General features: G+C 36.8%; 1 protein-coding gene across 2 annotated transcripts in view; it reads left to right on the forward strand.

The window, feature by feature from the left end:
- Positions 1 to 3,609, forward strand: part of LOC145674596 (uncharacterized) — a 45,040-nt gene extending 41,431 nt beyond the window's left edge. For both annotated transcript variants that reach the window (XM_081744813.1, XM_081744814.1), the window contains one exon: positions 2,998 to 3,609. In XM_081744813.1, coding sequence (XP_081600939.1) covers positions 2,998 to 3,130 — 133 coding nt within the window. In that variant the 3' untranslated portion in view covers positions 3,131 to 3,609. The remainder of the gene's footprint in view (positions 1 to 2,997) is intronic.
- Positions 3,610 to 17,906: the final 14,297 nt, after the last annotated feature.

Here is a 17,906-nt window from a genome sequence, read left to right on the forward strand (position 1 = left end):
TGAACGACGAAAAATGCCATTAAAACTACTAGCACTTTTGGTCGTTTATTCTTGTCCCGTACTTTATATATAGTGGGTGTTTCAAAACAACATCGACAACATTTGGGAAGTGATTCCTAACACCGAGATAAAAGAAAAAAATATAGACTAACCTGGATGCACAAATGCTTCTTTCCGGAGTTAGGGGCTGCCGAAAGCATGAAAAAATGAACTTTAATCATCCACAGTTCCAACACTATGGGATCTATCGTAGTCGGGTTAAGACTTGACTTAGGAATTAGTATCTATCCAAATATCCAAGTTTCAGAATCCTGCTGTACTTCCGCAACAGTTTTTATAAAGGTAGATGGTGAGTACTCGAAAAGAAGTGGGAATACAATACCCCGGAACATCAACTATTTATTGATTTTAGAAAGGCTTACGACTCGGTTAGGAGATAAACATTATACAACGTTCTTACAGAACTTGGAATACCGAGAAATCTAATTAGATTAATTAAGATATGTTTAAGTGAATCCCAAAGTAAAGTCCGGGTAGGAAAATTTTTGTCCACGAGCTTCCACGTCGAAAATGGCCTGAAACAAGGAGATGCGTTGTCGCCATTATTATTTAACTTTGTGCTGGAATACGCCATAAGGAAACTCAAAGATAGCAACCAGGGCCTAGAGTTGAACGGCATTCACCAGGTTATGGCATATGCTGATGATGTAAATTTAATAGGGGATGATAGGAGAACAGTAGAAATAAATGCAGAGATCTTATTAAACGCTTGCAGGGACATGGGTTTAGAAGAAAATGCAGAGAAAACTAAATACATGGAAGTGCGTCGGGACCGTAATACGGCAAATTGTGGAGGCGTTAAAATATTAAATAATGCTTTTGATAAAGTGGATACTTTCAAATATTTACGATGAATATTAACAGACGAAAATCATATTCACGAAGAAATTAAATGTCGACTAAAAGCAGGGAATTCGTGTTACTATTCGGTTCAAAATCTCTTGTCGTCGCGACTTCTGTCGAGGAATTTGAAGCTTAAAATATATAAAACGATAATCATGCCTGTTGTTCTGTACGGTTGTGAAACATGGTCGCTTACTCTGAGGGAAGAACATAGACTGAAAGTATTTGAGAACAGGATCCTGAGAAGAATATTCGGACCCAAGAGGAACGAGAATGGGGAATGGCGGAAGCTTCATAACGAGGAACTACATAGTTTATACGGTTTACCCAACATTGTTAGGGTCGTCAAGTCTAGGAGGCTTAGGTGGGCAGGTCATGTAGCTAGAATGGAAGAAAGTAGAAACGCTTTCAAAGTCTTGACTGGTAGACCCATAGGAAAACGACCATTAGGAAGACCTAGGCGCAGATGGGAGGACAATATTAAGATGGATCTCGCAGAGATAGGAATACAAAGTAGAAACTGGATGCAATTAGCTAAGGATAGAAGTCATTGGAGAGCTTTTGTGAACGCGGCACTGAACCTCCGGGTTCCATAGGCCATAGAGTTAGTTAGTTAGATGGTGAGTACTTTAGATTATATGAACGTAGCCAAATTGCCTCTATAAAAATTGTTGTGTTAGTATCTTAGGATTCTGAAACATGTATTTTTGGATAGTGCACATATTAGTTCGTAAGTGAAGTCTTGACCCGACTACGGTAGGTCCCATAGTTTTGAAGGTATTGACCCTTAAAGTTAATTTTTTCATGTTTTCAGCAGTCTATAACTCCAAAAGGAAGCATTTGTGCACCTAGGTTGGTCTATACTTTTTGTCCCATCTTAGTGTTAAGAAGCACCTCCCAAACGTTGTCGGTGTTGTTTTGAAACACCCTATATAATATAATATAATAAATAAATAACTTTAAATTTTATTTTACATCAGTGTTTACATGCTGCTTTTAAGTACTGCCCCACATTTACTTGTTGTTAGACACTCAAAAACTACTTGACATTAATTACAAAAATAAAACATAACAGAAAATTAAACATTTTTTTAGATACTACTCTGAAAGGATAATTGTTTTAAGATACCTGCTTAACAAAGAAAAACTTGCCGAATAAAGGCAAGGTTACAAAACGCGTAACAGTGCTACAGTTTCGTTTTACTTTCAGCTCTATTTTCTAGGAATATATTAACATAAGGTAATTTTACTGCGTCATGAAAATTTATAATAGGCATTGCTAGTAGCTGTGTTTTTACTGTTTCTTGAGATTTCCATCTATTTACGAATAAATGAATGGTTTCCTTTTCTACTTCCTATACAAAAGATGGGTAGGATGAGTTACATGCTACTAGAAATCTGCAGAATGTTTTCAAATATTCTTGTTTGTTGTAGCCTATTGATTTCAGTGGGATTTCGATAAATTATTTCTTGGTTTTTCATTCAAGGAATGTCAGCAAACATGGACGTGTTGTAGGGACATACGTATTGTAGTTTAAACATTGACAAAACACCTAACACAGATTGTCATCAAAGCTTATTTGTAGTTTCTGTGGCACTGCCATCTCTCTTTTCAAAATAGGTTCAGGTTTACAAGATGGTGCTACTTCCAACTCTTTCTTTTAAAATTGCTTTAGATTTAATATATAAATCAAATATCAAATTTGCGACTTCAAAATTACAAAGTTTCCTGTACGGTAGATACGTTTTGATCGTACACCGTATATGATGCAAAATTACGATATAAATATGAGAATAACTCTTGTACAGTTCCCAACCGTATCAGTTGCAAAAATGGAGGGAAATGGAGTCAGATCTAAGGAAGTTCGTAAGGGTCTAGTGTCATTTTCTTCGGACGTAATCTATGAAATTCAATCTAAGTATTTGAGACCACAAGATTACCAGTACTCTACCTTTCGGTTAACTTGCCCCTTATGTTAAGATGGTAAAAGTGTTGTAATTATTATTATTACAGATATAAAAGTATTACTATAATATGTTTCTGAAGAATGTTGTAAACGTGTATTAATGGGATAATGTTTTTTTTTTTTAAAGTGCTTGTGTTGAAGTTTCTCTCAATTCCATGGAACTTCGTACCCGAAGAGCAATTGATAGTGTGATAAACCCAATGAATCAGTTCGTAGCTGAGCTTCAACCATCGACGTCATACGGTTACCAATATCATTAGTACGACTTTTGAGGCCACTTTTACAGTAGGCCTAGATCTTCCAGTTTTTAAAAAAATTTTTGGTCGTTTAAATTTAGTACATATCAAATAAATATTTGAGTAGAGATTTTGTGCAATTTTGACTGCTTGTTTATATATATTTGATGTTTCTTTTATGTATATATGTTGGCAGTACTAAATCCATTAACTGCGTTAATTTCTTGAGTATTGACAGCTTTGGAACAACATACTTATTTCTTTCCTTTAAACAAAATGTGGTTTAGATAAATGGATTCATGACTTTTGATATAAGTTATTGTTGCTCATTGTTTTGATATATCTGAGTTTTCATGTAAAATTTTATTTAATTCTTTCTGCCACGAATAATACATTATATAGAACTATTAAATTTTGTGTGTGTACACTTATGTACTAAATTTCGTAATGATAAAATGACTGTATATATACATAAAGTGTACACAGTGTACATTAATCAAAGTTGGTAGTAGTAATAATAAAAAATAAAGAAATACGTATTAATGTAATTTATTTATTTGATTTTTACTTCTAGTATCTATTTTCGGCGTTTTATTTTAAAAGAATGTACATAGACCATCATTCCATTTCTTCAGGCGTTCAAAATACTTAATCCAATAATATATTTTTACAAGTTGGGTGCCTGTCCATGTCAGTTCAAATTTTCTATCTATTTAGCAATAAAAGTGCATAACTATTAGGCAACACCATTAAAGTGACTCCTTGCTGGCTATTCAAGGGAGCCAGACGTCCAAAACCTGTTTTCTGGAAAATAGATGTCGAGAAACGCACGGACAGAACATGTGAAATGAGGCGGAGTCCCATCCGGTATAAAAATTAAGTATTTGTAATTGTGTCGCGTTAATACTATACCATGACTATAATGTTCAAGCATAGAATAATGTTCTACATTCATTACGTCCTGAACAAGGTATACACCGACAACTTTCGTGGATGTCATGCCACATCACACTATGACCTTTGGGCGAAGTTGACTTTTTCAACAACCACACCTGTATTTTCTCCTCTTCAATATTAACAATTGTGCTGTTAATAAACATCCACAACACGGCTTCTTCTGCCACAGATCGAACCGGTTTTCCGAAAAGATCGAACCGGTTTTCATAGCAAGAAGCACCATCTCCCCATACTCCAACCAATAATCACAGTTTACTGGTGATAATTTCTGACGCGTGTCAAGTTAGACCAACCACCAACACTAAAACAACCGGAACATATCTCAGAATTATGGGTTATTTATGAGCTAATTAGTTGCTCTAATCCCAATTTTTGGGCTCTCACTGTTTAGCGGGAAATCGAATTCACAATGGGCGAGTCTAGCTTGATATCAAGCTAGAACCCCCCATATGGTTACGGTTACAATGGTCCGTTCGAAAAAATTCAAACGCCAGAATTATGGGCTAATTAGTTGCACTAATCCACATTTTTGGGCTCCTACTGTTTAGTGAGAAATTTGATTCAAAATGGGCGAGTCTAGCTTGATATCAAGCTAGAACCCCCCAAATGGTTACAATGATCCGATTGAAAAAAATCAATACCAGAATTATGGGCTAATTAGTTGCTCTAGTTCCAATTTTTGGAAAAAATGAAATGAAATCTTTGAGTTTTACGTCCCACGGTTATGCCGGCAAGGCTAAAGGAGACGGTGATTATGAGAAATGAATGAAATGGTGGAATGAAGAAAGTGGGAGGAAACGGGAGAACCCCGAGAAAACCCACGCACACGGTGTTTGTCCACCACAAAGTTCACTTGGCGGGGGCTGGGACTGAGCCCGGGACCCCAAGCACCAGAAGTGAACGCTCTACCACTGAGCCACCGCGGCCCCTCCAATTTTTGGGCTCCTACTGTTTAGTGGGAAATCGGATTCAAAATGGGCGAGTCTAGCTTGATATCAAGCTAGAACCCCCCTTTTGCTTACAAAGGTCCAATCGAAAAAAATTCAAACGCAAGATTTATGGGCTAATTAGTTGCTCTAATCCCAATTTTTGGGCTCTCACTGTTTAGTGGGAAATCGGATTCAAATTGGGCGAGTCTAGCTTGATATCAAGCTAGAACCCCCCCATATGGTTACAATGGTCCGATCGAAAAAATTCAAACGCCAGAATTGTGGGCTATATACGGGCTAATTAGTTGCTCTAATCCCAATTTTTGGGCTCCTACTGTTTAGTGGGAAATCGGATTCAAAATGGCCGAGTTTAGCTTGATATCAAACTAGAACCCCCCATATGGTTACGGTTACAATGGTCCATTCGAAAAAATTCAAACCCAAGAAATATGGGTTAATTAGTTGCTCTAAGCCCAATTTTTGGGCTCCTGCTGTTTAGCGGGAAATCGGATTCAAAATGGGCGAGTCTTGCTCGACATCAAGCTAGAACCTCTCATTATATGGTTACAATGGTCTGATCGAAAAATTCAAACGCCAGAATTATGGGCTAATTAGTTGCTCTAATCTCAATTTTTGGGCTCCTACTGTTTAGCGGGAATTCGGATTCTAAATGGGCGAGTTCAGCTTGATATCAAGCTAGAACCCCCATATGGTTAGAATGGTCCGATTGAAAATATTCAAACACCCGACCTATGGGCTAATTAGTTGCTCTATTCCCAATTTTTAGGCTACCAGTGTTTAGCGGGAAATCGGAATCAAAATGGGCAAGCCCAGCTTGATATCAAGCTAGAACCTCCATGCGGTAATGATGCTCCGATGCAATAAATCTCAAACGCCGGAATTATGGGCTATTTATTGCGTAATTATTGCTCTAATTCCGAGTTTGGGGGTGTTACCGTTTAGCAGGAATTCTTCATCAAATTGTGGGATTCGGCTTAACTTCTAGCTATAAACCTAGTGCTATAATACTGCGATCAAATAATTAAAATCCCGGAACTATGGGTTATTTGTGTGCTAGTTAGTCATTCTATTGCCGATTTTGTTTCTTCTATCGTTCGCAAGAAATCTCATGCAAGATTGGTATTGATTTCCAGATAAAATGGGTTGATACTTTCAAAGTTGCAGTGAGGAAACGTCGATGTTTAACTGAAAATTGATTTACTTGCATTCTCAGTGAATGCAAATATATATCTCACCTAGTAAATCCATGAATTGTCTTTTCACGTTTTTATGTTCATTATATTCATTATGAATAAAATGCGAGGAAATGGGAGAGCTCCGATGAAACCCAAGCACATGGTGTTTTGTCAACCACAAAGACCAGTTGGCGACATCTGGGATCGAACCAGGGATCACACGCACAAGAGGTGAACGCTCTACCTCCCTGCCACTGCGGCCCCAGCAACGGCGAAGAGGCATTTCTTTTGCACAAAAAAAATATTTAAAAAAATATTTCACTATATAAATTCTATATATACACTACTTACTTCCAAAATAATGAATATAAACACGTGAAGAAAGAGTTCATGGATTTACCAGTAGATATATAGATTTACATATGCGGAGAGTGCAAACGAATCAATTTTCAGTTAATAAACATCGATGTTTTCTCACTGAAACTTTGAAAGTATCATCCCACCTTACCTAAAACTCAATATCAATCTTGCATGAGATTTCTTGCTAACGATAGAAGAAAAAACTCGACATTAGAGGAACAATTAGGCATGCAAATACTCTTAATTCCGACATTTTAATTCTTTTGATCGGAGTATTATAGCCTTAGGTTTATAGCTAGAAGTTAAAATTTGATAAAGAATTCCTGCATAAAGGTAGCAGTCGGAATTATAGCATCAATTAGCCCATAAATAGCCCATATTTCTGACGTTTGATTTTCTTCGATTCGAGATGTCTAACCTTAAGGAGGGTTCTTACTTCATGTCCGGCTAGACTAGCCCATTTTGATTCAGATTTCCCACTAAACAGTAGGAGCCCAAAACTTGAGATTAGAGGAACTATTTAGCCCATAATAGCCCATAATTCTGGCGTTTGAATTTTTTTCGATCGGACCATTGTAACCATATGATGAGAGGTTCTAGCTTGATGTCGAGCAAGACTCGCCCATTTTGAATCCGATTTCTTGCTAAACAGTAGGAGCTCAAAAATTGGGATTAGAGCAACTAATTAGCCCATAGTTCTGGCGTTTGAATTTTTTCGAACGGACCATTGTAACCTTAACCATATGGGGGTTCCAGCTTGATATCAAGCTAAACTCGGCCATTTTGAATCCGATTTCCCACTAAATAGTAGGAGCCCAAAAATTGGGATTAGAGCAACTAATTAGCCCATAAATAGTCCATAATTCTGGCTTTTGAATTTTTTCAATCGGACCATTGTAACCATATGGGGGGTTCTAGCTTGATATCAAGCTAGACTCGTCCATTTTGAATCAGATTTCCCGCTAAACAGTAGGAGCCCAAAAATTGGGATTAGAGCAAGTAATTAGCCCATAAATAGCCCATAACTCTGAGATATGTTCCGGTCATTTTAGTGTTGGTGTTTGGTCTAGCTTGACACGCGTTAATTTCTGACAGTAATTTAATTTCCATGGACGAAAACTTAAATCTTTGTTCAGAAGAGTTTGGAATATTTGTCGGGTTAAACTACTTACAAGAGATGTCTGTCTTGTGATTTCTAAGAACTTAGAGTGAACATTTCCTGAATCACTTGAACATTTTCTTCCATCCTGGATGATAAGGGGGGATGACGTCTCTTAATATCTGCTACAGACCCGGGATCCATTAGTGTCAAATATATAGGCCTATAAAATTCCTTATGCTCATTTCATCAAACGAGGCAAGGCTCCTTTCATACTTCGGCAGCATTTCTGTACTTATACCACGACTGCAGTACTTCTACTGTGATGTCAGATGAGCCCGCTTACACAAGATAAGACGTTGCGTCATGGTCCATCACTGATACCTGCAATTAGTTATTATGTAGTTATTCCATAGTTGTAAGGAACAAATTCTTTTCGTTTCATGATAGTTGGTTAAGTATTAAGAAAGTTATAAACAATTTTCAATGGGGAATTTATATCTATCTATCTATCTAGATAAATAGATATTGCCTAAAATGATCTCTAGTTTTAAATGTGTAGACATCAAACTTCTCATTAAGAGAGATGTCTGTATTATGGGTCAACATTTCGATTTTTGAAAAGTATCATTTTCAGAATCTACGGTCTTTGAAGTTCCGATGCTGGAAGTTTCATGGTCGTACGACATCAGGTTCCCTTTAAGAAAAATGCAAATTATTGTGTACTTCCATTGTATTTTTAGGCTTAAGTATATCTATTTTCGGTTTTAAGCTTCATCCCAGCTTGTTTGATAATCTCACTTTTCTGTAATGATGTAATAAATACATTTTTGCTTTTTCGTTCTGAAAATAATACATACATCATTTTGCTTACTTTTGTTTACTGTTCTGCGTTCACAGTTCTTTGTTTTCCTTATTAGTCTCTGTTAGTAAGCTTAACGTGCGCGAGAATTGTATGAACCGGCAAAATGTTAGATATTTATTGCTTGTCGAAATATTTCCACCAGAAGAAAGAATTCAATCCCGGAAGAGGAAAGTGAGTGGCAAGAAGAGCATGTTTTATTGTGCTCCAAGAACTACACAGGCTGCAGACGAGGAATGGAAGTGGCTGGAGTGAAAATGATATTTGAACGTTCTGAGCCTAAGGAGATGGTGACTCCAGCGCTTTCAAATCAGTGTTGGAGAGTAATCCTTATAAGAAGAATTGCTCAACTGAAGAACTTAAATGTGTAGGCCATGTGCAGAAACGAATGGGTGGACGCTTGCGTCGGTTAGTGAAGGGCAGAAGAGGAGAACCACTGGATGATGGGAAACCTATAGGAGGTAAAGGTAGATTGAGTGCCAAATAAATTGATAGTTTACAGATTTATTATAGGAAAGCAATAATTGAAAATCTTTGCAACCTTCAGGAGAAGAAGAAAGCAGTGTGGGTAACTTACTTTCATAGATATTGAACTGAAGAGAAACCAAACCATATGTTTTGTCCCAAAGGAGAGAATTCCTAGTGTGGGTGTAACAAATCTCAAGCGGCTGGAGAACATTATGAACATGAACATTCATTGCCTGCTGCAGTGATGGATGCTATGAAACGTATCTATAAAGCCCTTGCGGATCCCGTCCTTTTGGGAAGATGTTTGCATGGGAAAACAGAGAACCGCAATGAAAGTTTCAATTCACTGATATGAAAAAGATGCCCAAAAACTACATTTACGGATTTAAAAATCGTACAAATTTCAGTGTATGATAATGTTTTGTGTTTTAATAATGGCCATGAAGGAAAAACTGGTGTTCTGAAAAAGATGGGAATTTCAAGCGGTAAGTACTCCTAAAAACTACTGCGAGACATGGGCAGAAAGCGTATAACAAAATCTGAGTTGCTAATTCTGAAGGTTACCAAGGAACCTAGAATGATGCAAACACGGTCTAGGAAGGATGAAGAAGACACAACCGAAGACGAAGAACATGGTTATGGTGCTTTCTGAATGTTGTGATGCGCCTTATTGATGAAAATCCATTGTAAATTTTAAACTTTTAATTTCTCAAAATTACATTCTCTCACAAACTATTGTATCTTAATTAGCCAAATTTTGCACAAATATTACGTATATTCACCTCTGTTTACTGAACTATAGTTGTGGCACAGTTTCTTTATTTATCTCTATTACTCTCTGGTGAATATAAAAAATTACATTATTGAAATTCTTCGAAGATTTTAAAAAACAATTATTGGCTTTGTGTATAACTTAGAAAAATAATACTAGTTCGGTAGCATTACCATCTAGTGTAGGATGCGTGGTATAAAAATTAAACGAATCCTTCTAGTAGTTTTCAAGAGAAAGGTACAAACACTTTTAGAGCTGTGCTAAAACTTTGAGCCCATGCCATACGCGTAAAAGACAAGATAGAGGGTAAAAAAATTAACACAGAGATGGAGAACTTCTATACACATCTACCGACCAAAACTTAAACTTTTGCAAGCAATTGCATAGCGTGGGTTGGCAAATTTCTTGTAAGCGGCCAAAACAAGGACATCCTCCCTTGCTGAATCCACAATGCCGTCAAAATACAAGGAACTGCATTACGTTGCCCACGAAGTAAGAAAAGAGCATTGAGAAAATGAGAAATGAAATGACCTTTTTAATGGGAAGAGATCATTTACTTAATTTCACACAAGTATTAATTTTGTAACTTAGAGCTAAATGATGCCAAGGCCAAGTCTGTTTTCCCATTTTCTTAAAAATTATAAACTGAATACTACCTTTCCATAGAAATTTCAGCGGAAAACAAGAGAACGTAGCCAAAGAAAATTTCTGATCAATATGAAATAACTAACTTGGAGATGTACCATTTATGAACTCGTTATCTCCGAGCCCGTAAAAACAGAATAGGAAATATAGCACTGATAAAGTCTTATGTTTTTGCTTCTTACCTAATTTCCGAAAAATCTGAGTGATTACTTGCTATTTGGATAGGCAGGGCGACTCACCAGGTTCATTTACCCCTCACTCCTTGTACAGTGATATTGAAAATTGATTCAACTTCCATGAAGTATGTTCCGTGTTTTAACACGATGTAGCGACGTTATTTTATGTATAATTTATCACAAAAATAAGCATTGTACAGTTATGTTAAAAAACTTAATTGCCAAAAAGTTTTATATTTTTAACCCTTCATAAAAATTTATCAAACTAACCTTTTAGTGTTCTTTCTCCGTAGCACATTCGTTAAGATTTACATGTCTCAATGTGAGAATAGAAAGCGTTTAACAAATGGAACACAATCGGTGAACCAAATTCATAAGCTTCCAGTGTACAGAGTTGTGGAATATAGATTCTGTTGCCTAACCGAGCCTGTTCCTGTCAGAGCTCGGACACTAAATATAGCAATCTATATTTCTTAAGCCATTTGCTACTTGCCTAGCAAACTTCGTTAAGATCCAGCGTGCAGCTAAAGACAAATATAAAGTACCACATACAAAGATGAGAGCCGAGCCGAGCACAGCTGCCAAATATACTAATCTTTATTTCTTAACAGTTGATTTATTTATCCATCAGATTTCGTTCAGATCCGGCTAATAGCTACGGAAAAATATAGTCACCTGCCTGTATGATTATAAACGGATTTATCCTAACAAATGGTATTTCTTCATGAGTCATGCGTTGTCTGTAGACAGTACCAATCGTGGTTGAGACACCACAGACTGCCGGGGCAGTATGAGCGCAACTTCAACAGTATCCTGTTGATTCATACGTTGGACATATGGAAGCCGCGTTATTATGTAAATTGCATCAGTCCAGTCTGGAATACAGAAAAACTGCATTATGCGTATAGACAGAGAGGCCAGGCCTGTGTGAACTTGGCCCCATAATGTTTGTACTACACGAGAACAAAAAGTTTGGGAAGCCAACATCATGCCATCCCCATAGTGTTTGGACCAGACAAGATTTTTATTGGGATGGATAGTACTCCCTCTGGACTGATTGGTTCAGCAACTTTTAACATTTAGGCTCTAATAGTTTCCGAGAAATGGGCTATTAGATCTGTTAAGAAGTGATTTTTCTGTTATGAAGGGGCTAACTTCACTAATACTATCGGTCTGACAAACATGTTTATTAGAATTAGAAGTACTCTGTGTAGAGTAGCAGTGTAGCAAGTTTGAAGATTTAGACAGCATTTAAAACAGATGTAGACATTCACCAAGTGTGGGTGTTAAATTGACATTACAATTAAACTATTTGTGTTAGATAATATTTTTATTGGGATGTGTGATACTTCGTTTGGGCTGATGTGTCATCAACTTCTAGCTTGTGGATCTTTATAGTTTCCAAGATATGGGCTATTTACATTCGTACTTTCCTGATTTTTGTCGGAACTAACTTCACTAATATGACTGGTCTGACAAACATGTTTATTGGAATTAGCAGTACTTTTTATCGACTAACAGTGCAGCGATTTTGAATATTTTTGCTAGATTTGAACCAGAGTTAGATGTTCACAAAGTTTGGAGGGCTAACTTCACGTTACCTACCAAACTGTTTGGGCCAGACGATATTTCTATTGGAGTGGATCATACTTGGTTTGGGCTGATAGGGTCAAATTTTAAGTTTGGACCTCTATAATTTCCGAGATATGAGCTATTACATATTAAAAAGATATTTTCCTGATTTTGTCGGGGCTAACTTCATTAATATGACGGGTCTGACAAATAAATTTATTGGAATTAGCAGTATTTCATGTCGACTTACAGTGTAGCTAGTATGAAGATTTGGGGTGCATTTGAAACAAAGTTAGACCTTCGCAAATATGGTTGCTGTAGATAATTGGTTTTCAATCTAAAAGGTGAGAATTACCGGATAAGTTATTTGAGATGATAACATTGATGGAGCACTAAATGGTGAAGACAAATGTAATGTTGCCAACCCCCCACACACTATGCCATGGACACAAAATTACGTATTTATTATTTTCTAATTACTTAATTCACAATTTTGTTTCGTAGCTTATTCGACCACTGAATGGCAACATTGCATTTGTCTTTAGCATGTCAACCAGCGTAGAGCCCCTCAAGGAATTAGGTGAAATTTTCACAACATAAATTCCTTCGGTTGCATATACACACACGCACAAACACACACACACACACACATACACAGTGAAAAAGAAAGTTTGAGGAAGGGCCCAGATATTGTCCAAAACAGTGTGGTGTTCTGGTTTTCAAGACCGAGATCCAAAATAGGATTATTTTTTTTCTAACATAAAAAAATACAGCATAGAAAAAAAAGCAAAAAACAAAGATGAGACTTAGAAGTTCAACGTTACAAACTTTAAAATTTAATAAGACGTTATTAATTAGAAAATGGGATTCTCCGTTCAGTCAAAAACTTTCTCACTATTCCAAGAGACTAAGGTAACGACGAAAAACGCACCCCTATCATTGCATTTCTTTCTTAATTTCATGCCTATATGTACTAGCGCTTTTCAATTTACATCCGTCTGGATTACTTAAAATTCTATAAAGAACAATATTACAGTATTTATGTCTACCACGAGGCGTGCACAACCACTTGTACTGCTAACATGCTACTCTGGCAGTACAAATTACAACGATAAAAAGAAAGAAAAGGTACCAATAGCAGTTGAGCAAGTTTAACACAAACAAAATTATTTCCTTGATCATCGCCATCACTTCCTGATTCACAGTGGTTGTCACGTCAGTATTATTACACAAATATTTATTTTGAATCAACTTTCGATGAATAGTAAGTGCTACACGGTTCTTCACTAGTTCCAAAACAAAACAAAACAAAACAAAAAAAAAAAAAAAACAATCAATTGAGAAGTTTAAAGTTAACTGCATGTAATACATAATGTCCTCCTTATCAGCAAACATGTTACTACATGACTTAAGCTATGTCGTAATCAATACGATTGCATTCTTGTTTAATTTGGAAGGCGCGCAATATAATATTTGTTTTTTTCCCTTATATCATTATGTTAATATTTCCCTAAGTTCTTGTTATTATAATTATTAAATAACATCACCTTGCACGCTAAGATACGAATGGTACTGACTCTCCAAAATTTTCCAATTTATATGAACATATTTTATATATATATATATACCGTACTTCTTTCTTAGCTTTGTACATCAACTTTTACGAAACAAATATATTCTTCATTGTATGTAGTGTAGGGTTATACTATTAAAGCAAAATGTACTTTAGTAATATCGTAATTGTAGTTACAAAAATTACAGCGTGGACGAAATGGCAAATTCTGGTGTGTATGAAGCTAGATTTGATTGCAATAAGACATGCATTGACAAGAGTAACTGTAAGAGAACAATAGAAAGCAGGCCAAAGGTCTTACGTTATGGGCACAAACGATGATGGCAGCAGCATCAGAAATATCTAGACACTTGTGCAGGTCAAAGCATTCTTTAAAAACGTACAGAACCCACCTACATTTTTTTTTTTTTTTTTATAAGGAAGAAATTCTTTTTGAAACATATCAGAATGAAGGATTCTAAATTGAATTTGGATAAAGGAAATTTAGATAAACAATGAGATTTCATTTCAACAGTTCAATCCAAAACTCACTTAGAATAAGTTCATGCATGTATCTTATATTTTCGAATATTTATGAGTAAGTTTCTATTTTAAGTGATTGAATTCATTCTTCAGAGATCTATAAATAAATACAATGTTGTTCGGATTAAATTACTTCGTTAAAGAAACAAATTCACCTTAGGATATGGAGGAGCTTTGGATTTCAACAGTCAGTACCTAGACCGATGGTTGCAGTAAAGCAGCCGAAATACACGGGATGAATGAAAAGTACCTTACCACCTCTTATAAAAATGAAAACAAGGGACACGTTGGGCCGAGGGGAAACTTTAATTTGTGTGTCACGTGAACGGCCGCCATCTTGGTGTCCACCATTCTGAGTCTCCTTAAATAAGTTTAAATGGAAAGGGGGTCATGTGATATATATGGAACAGGACTAAAATTATAAGAGAAATTCTATGGTGTAATCATGTTTAACATAGCTATAGTAACTATTATGTTATAATAACATGAATTTCATGTTACCTCTTACCAAATATGTCCAATGTGCTGGCTATGTTGCGCTTCGTATGTTTGCAGACGTGTCTCTCAAGCTGTATGAACCCGAAGTAACGTGATTTGTTGTACATGGATCCCGTATCTGTTGCTCCAAATGACCCAGATTACTAATATCCTTGACATATACCATTGTCTTTAAGTGACACTACAGTTAAAAATCCAATGGTGTTAAACCAGGTGATCTGGCAAGTCATTCCACTAGCCCACATTGACCATGCAATTGTATATGCAAATACTTAGGAGCTTGTAGTTCATAATGAGGTGGCACCCAATTATGTAAGCAAAATAAGGGAAAGCTTCCATCCCGGGGCCAGGACTAAGGAAGAATGAATTGTTCTAAAAAGTCCACGTGTCCCCAGATCAATGTTACACCATAATTTTCCCTTGAAAAGCGGAGATTTGGCTGACATGATATTTCAGTGATAATCGGCGTGTGCTTTATACTACTGTAATACTTCACAAACGATGCGAGCACTACTGTAGTTGTGCCTTCCTGATCGTGACCTGTCCAGTTCTGGGCCTACCTAATCGTGACCTGTCCTCGACTCTATTTGTTTCAGTGCGATTTAGGTTAGTAGCTGTGCCACTGCAATGTGCGAAACAGTAGCATGTTCAAGAGGCCTTATTGAAATAATGAGCTACAATACGGGCACTTCTACCTACCTCACATTTTGACATTGGCCAATGGTATGTTTCAGCAAATGGGAATGAGAGACGAATTTGAAATTGCTTATAACTTTAAAGTTGTTATACTTATGCTAAATCTGCTTACACCATTGGAGTTTCTCTTAAAATTCTAGCCCTGTTCCATATATTGCATGACCCTCTTCATATTTAATCTTTTTAAGTAAGATTCTAAGTGACAGACAACAAGATGGCGACTGTTCACCTGACACGCACCTCGGCCTAACGTGCCCCTACAATCACCAATTCCGGCTATCTAAAGTCGCTTTCATTTCATAGGGGTGGAAAGGGACTTTTGCACCCTGTAGTTTGGAAAACTAACTAAGCAATCCATATGTTTTATTTTTTAAATTAAATATAAATAAAATGTATCCAAAGCAAACACTTAATATTACAGTTTCGGGGATATAACATTGCCTTCATCAGATATGTTATCTAATTTATATTATACATAATTTCAAACTTGCACAGATCGTTTCATCGTTATGGTGGTGAATTGCGTGTCCTAGGGTGTAAAGCCCATTTTCTACCACCGATCATGTTCAATATGATGGTCCTGGCGATAAACAATTGCACATCAGAGCTTCCATTCAAGGAGGCTTCTATTCGGCATAGTCTGATCCAATTTAGCCCATTCGCCCTTGCATACTTTCCAAATTCTCTCAAGTGTTACGACTCAGAGTTTTGTGATATTCAGTTTTAATAGGCTAAAGGCAGAAAAGTCAATGGATGATGCATCTGGCGATTTAACGGGAATATCTAAATGGGATAACCTAGACACCTGTCTCATGTTCCATACGAGCCATGCACGCCACCGTTGCTTTGGCGACGTGACAGTTGAACTTGTCTCGGTGGATGTGGATTTTGGGTTCTCATTGACATACAAAGCAGCAGCATGTTGGCGGTGTATTGTATCTAAAACGTGCTGTATATAACATTTATCTTTAGTTTATATGCCACTGTGTTAGGAAACGTTCACTTGGTACAGTAATCCGCCACTACTACCCACGCATATGTGAATCTATTATAGATGCTCCTTTCCATCAACAGGGCGTTAGTAATTCGTAAGCGCCTGCACTGGCCTGGTCAAATTGATCCATGCATTATCTATAGTGATTATTGAATGCCATTTATCACATAACTAGAAGTGATCACATAGACGTTTACCTAGATTTTGTTCCTTTTGGTTTATTAAAAACGAACACCACAAAACGTGGAGTCACAATTCTTAAGGGACTCTGCAAACTATACAAGTTCAGTAGGCTAAGTTTGATCAGGCTGTTCTGAATGGAAGCTTAATGGAAGCTCCAACATCGTGCAATTGTGCGTCACCAGTGGCATCATATTGAATACCATCTGTGGTGGAAAAGGGGCTTTAAAGCCTAGGCCAAGCGGTTGGAATTCACTCTATCAGACGAAACGACCTACATATTCTATCTTTACCAGACATATTAGCTAATATGTGCCTGATAAAATTTCAGATACATACGAGGTAATGTGTATGATTAAGGCAGTAATATACTGCCGAAATTGTTAGCTTTGGTTAGAATTTTATTTTTTATTTTTTAACTTTTTTTAAAAATTTGTGCGATATCTTGACGTTACTATCGATTATTCGATATGCTAGGTTACCAGCATTATTGGAAGTCGCTCTAGAGCGCAGTTTTCTCATAATGGACTAAACTAGGAATTCGATATGAGCATTCTCTTCCGCAACGTTTGGAAACCGTTCACTGTTTGTCCACGACGAAATTTGAGACAGAATGTTCACGGTTCCTGCACGCGATATTTCAACCCGAGCAGAAAAGAAATCGAGGTGTTAGCAACAGATCTCTTCATCGGTACGTATGGTTGGATGGGATTGGATTTAATTTAGTGTCCCTTTGAGCAGTGAGGATAAATGAGACATGGACCTGAAGTATAACTTGTGATCCGAACCGCACCAGCTTCCACTAGTAATCGAATCAACGTCATATATGTAAGATGTTCCACATGAAATTCTCGTTTTGCTCCACACATTGATAAACAGTTTGGTAGGTAATATGAAGACCTTTGTGAAAGTCTAACTCTGTTTCAAATGCAGTCCTAATGTTCAAACTTGCTTCACTGGTAGTCGACACAAAGTACTGCTATTTGTCAGGCCGATCATATTGGTGAATGTACCTCAGACAAAAGCAGGAAAATAACTTTTTATTAAGTGTAATAGCCCATATCTCGGAAACTATAGTAGTCCAAACGCTAAAAGTTGCTGACCCAATCACCCGACATTGAGTATACTGTCTACCCCAATAAAAATTTCGTCTGGCCGAAACACTTGGAAACTAACGTGAAGTTGGCCACCAAACTTTTTGAAACTGTAGCTTTGTTTCAAGAGTACCCTAAAAACTATAAGTGGCTAGTCCAAGCAGTCCAAAGGAAGTACTCCCTGGCGTAATAAAAATCTTGTGTAGT

The sequence above is a fragment of the Thermobia domestica genome, chromosome 17 (assembly GCF_964235325.1).
Source record: "Thermobia domestica chromosome 17, izTheDome1.hap1.1, whole genome shotgun sequence".
Classification (NCBI taxonomy): domain Eukaryota; kingdom Metazoa; phylum Arthropoda; class Insecta; order Zygentoma; family Lepismatidae; genus Thermobia; species Thermobia domestica.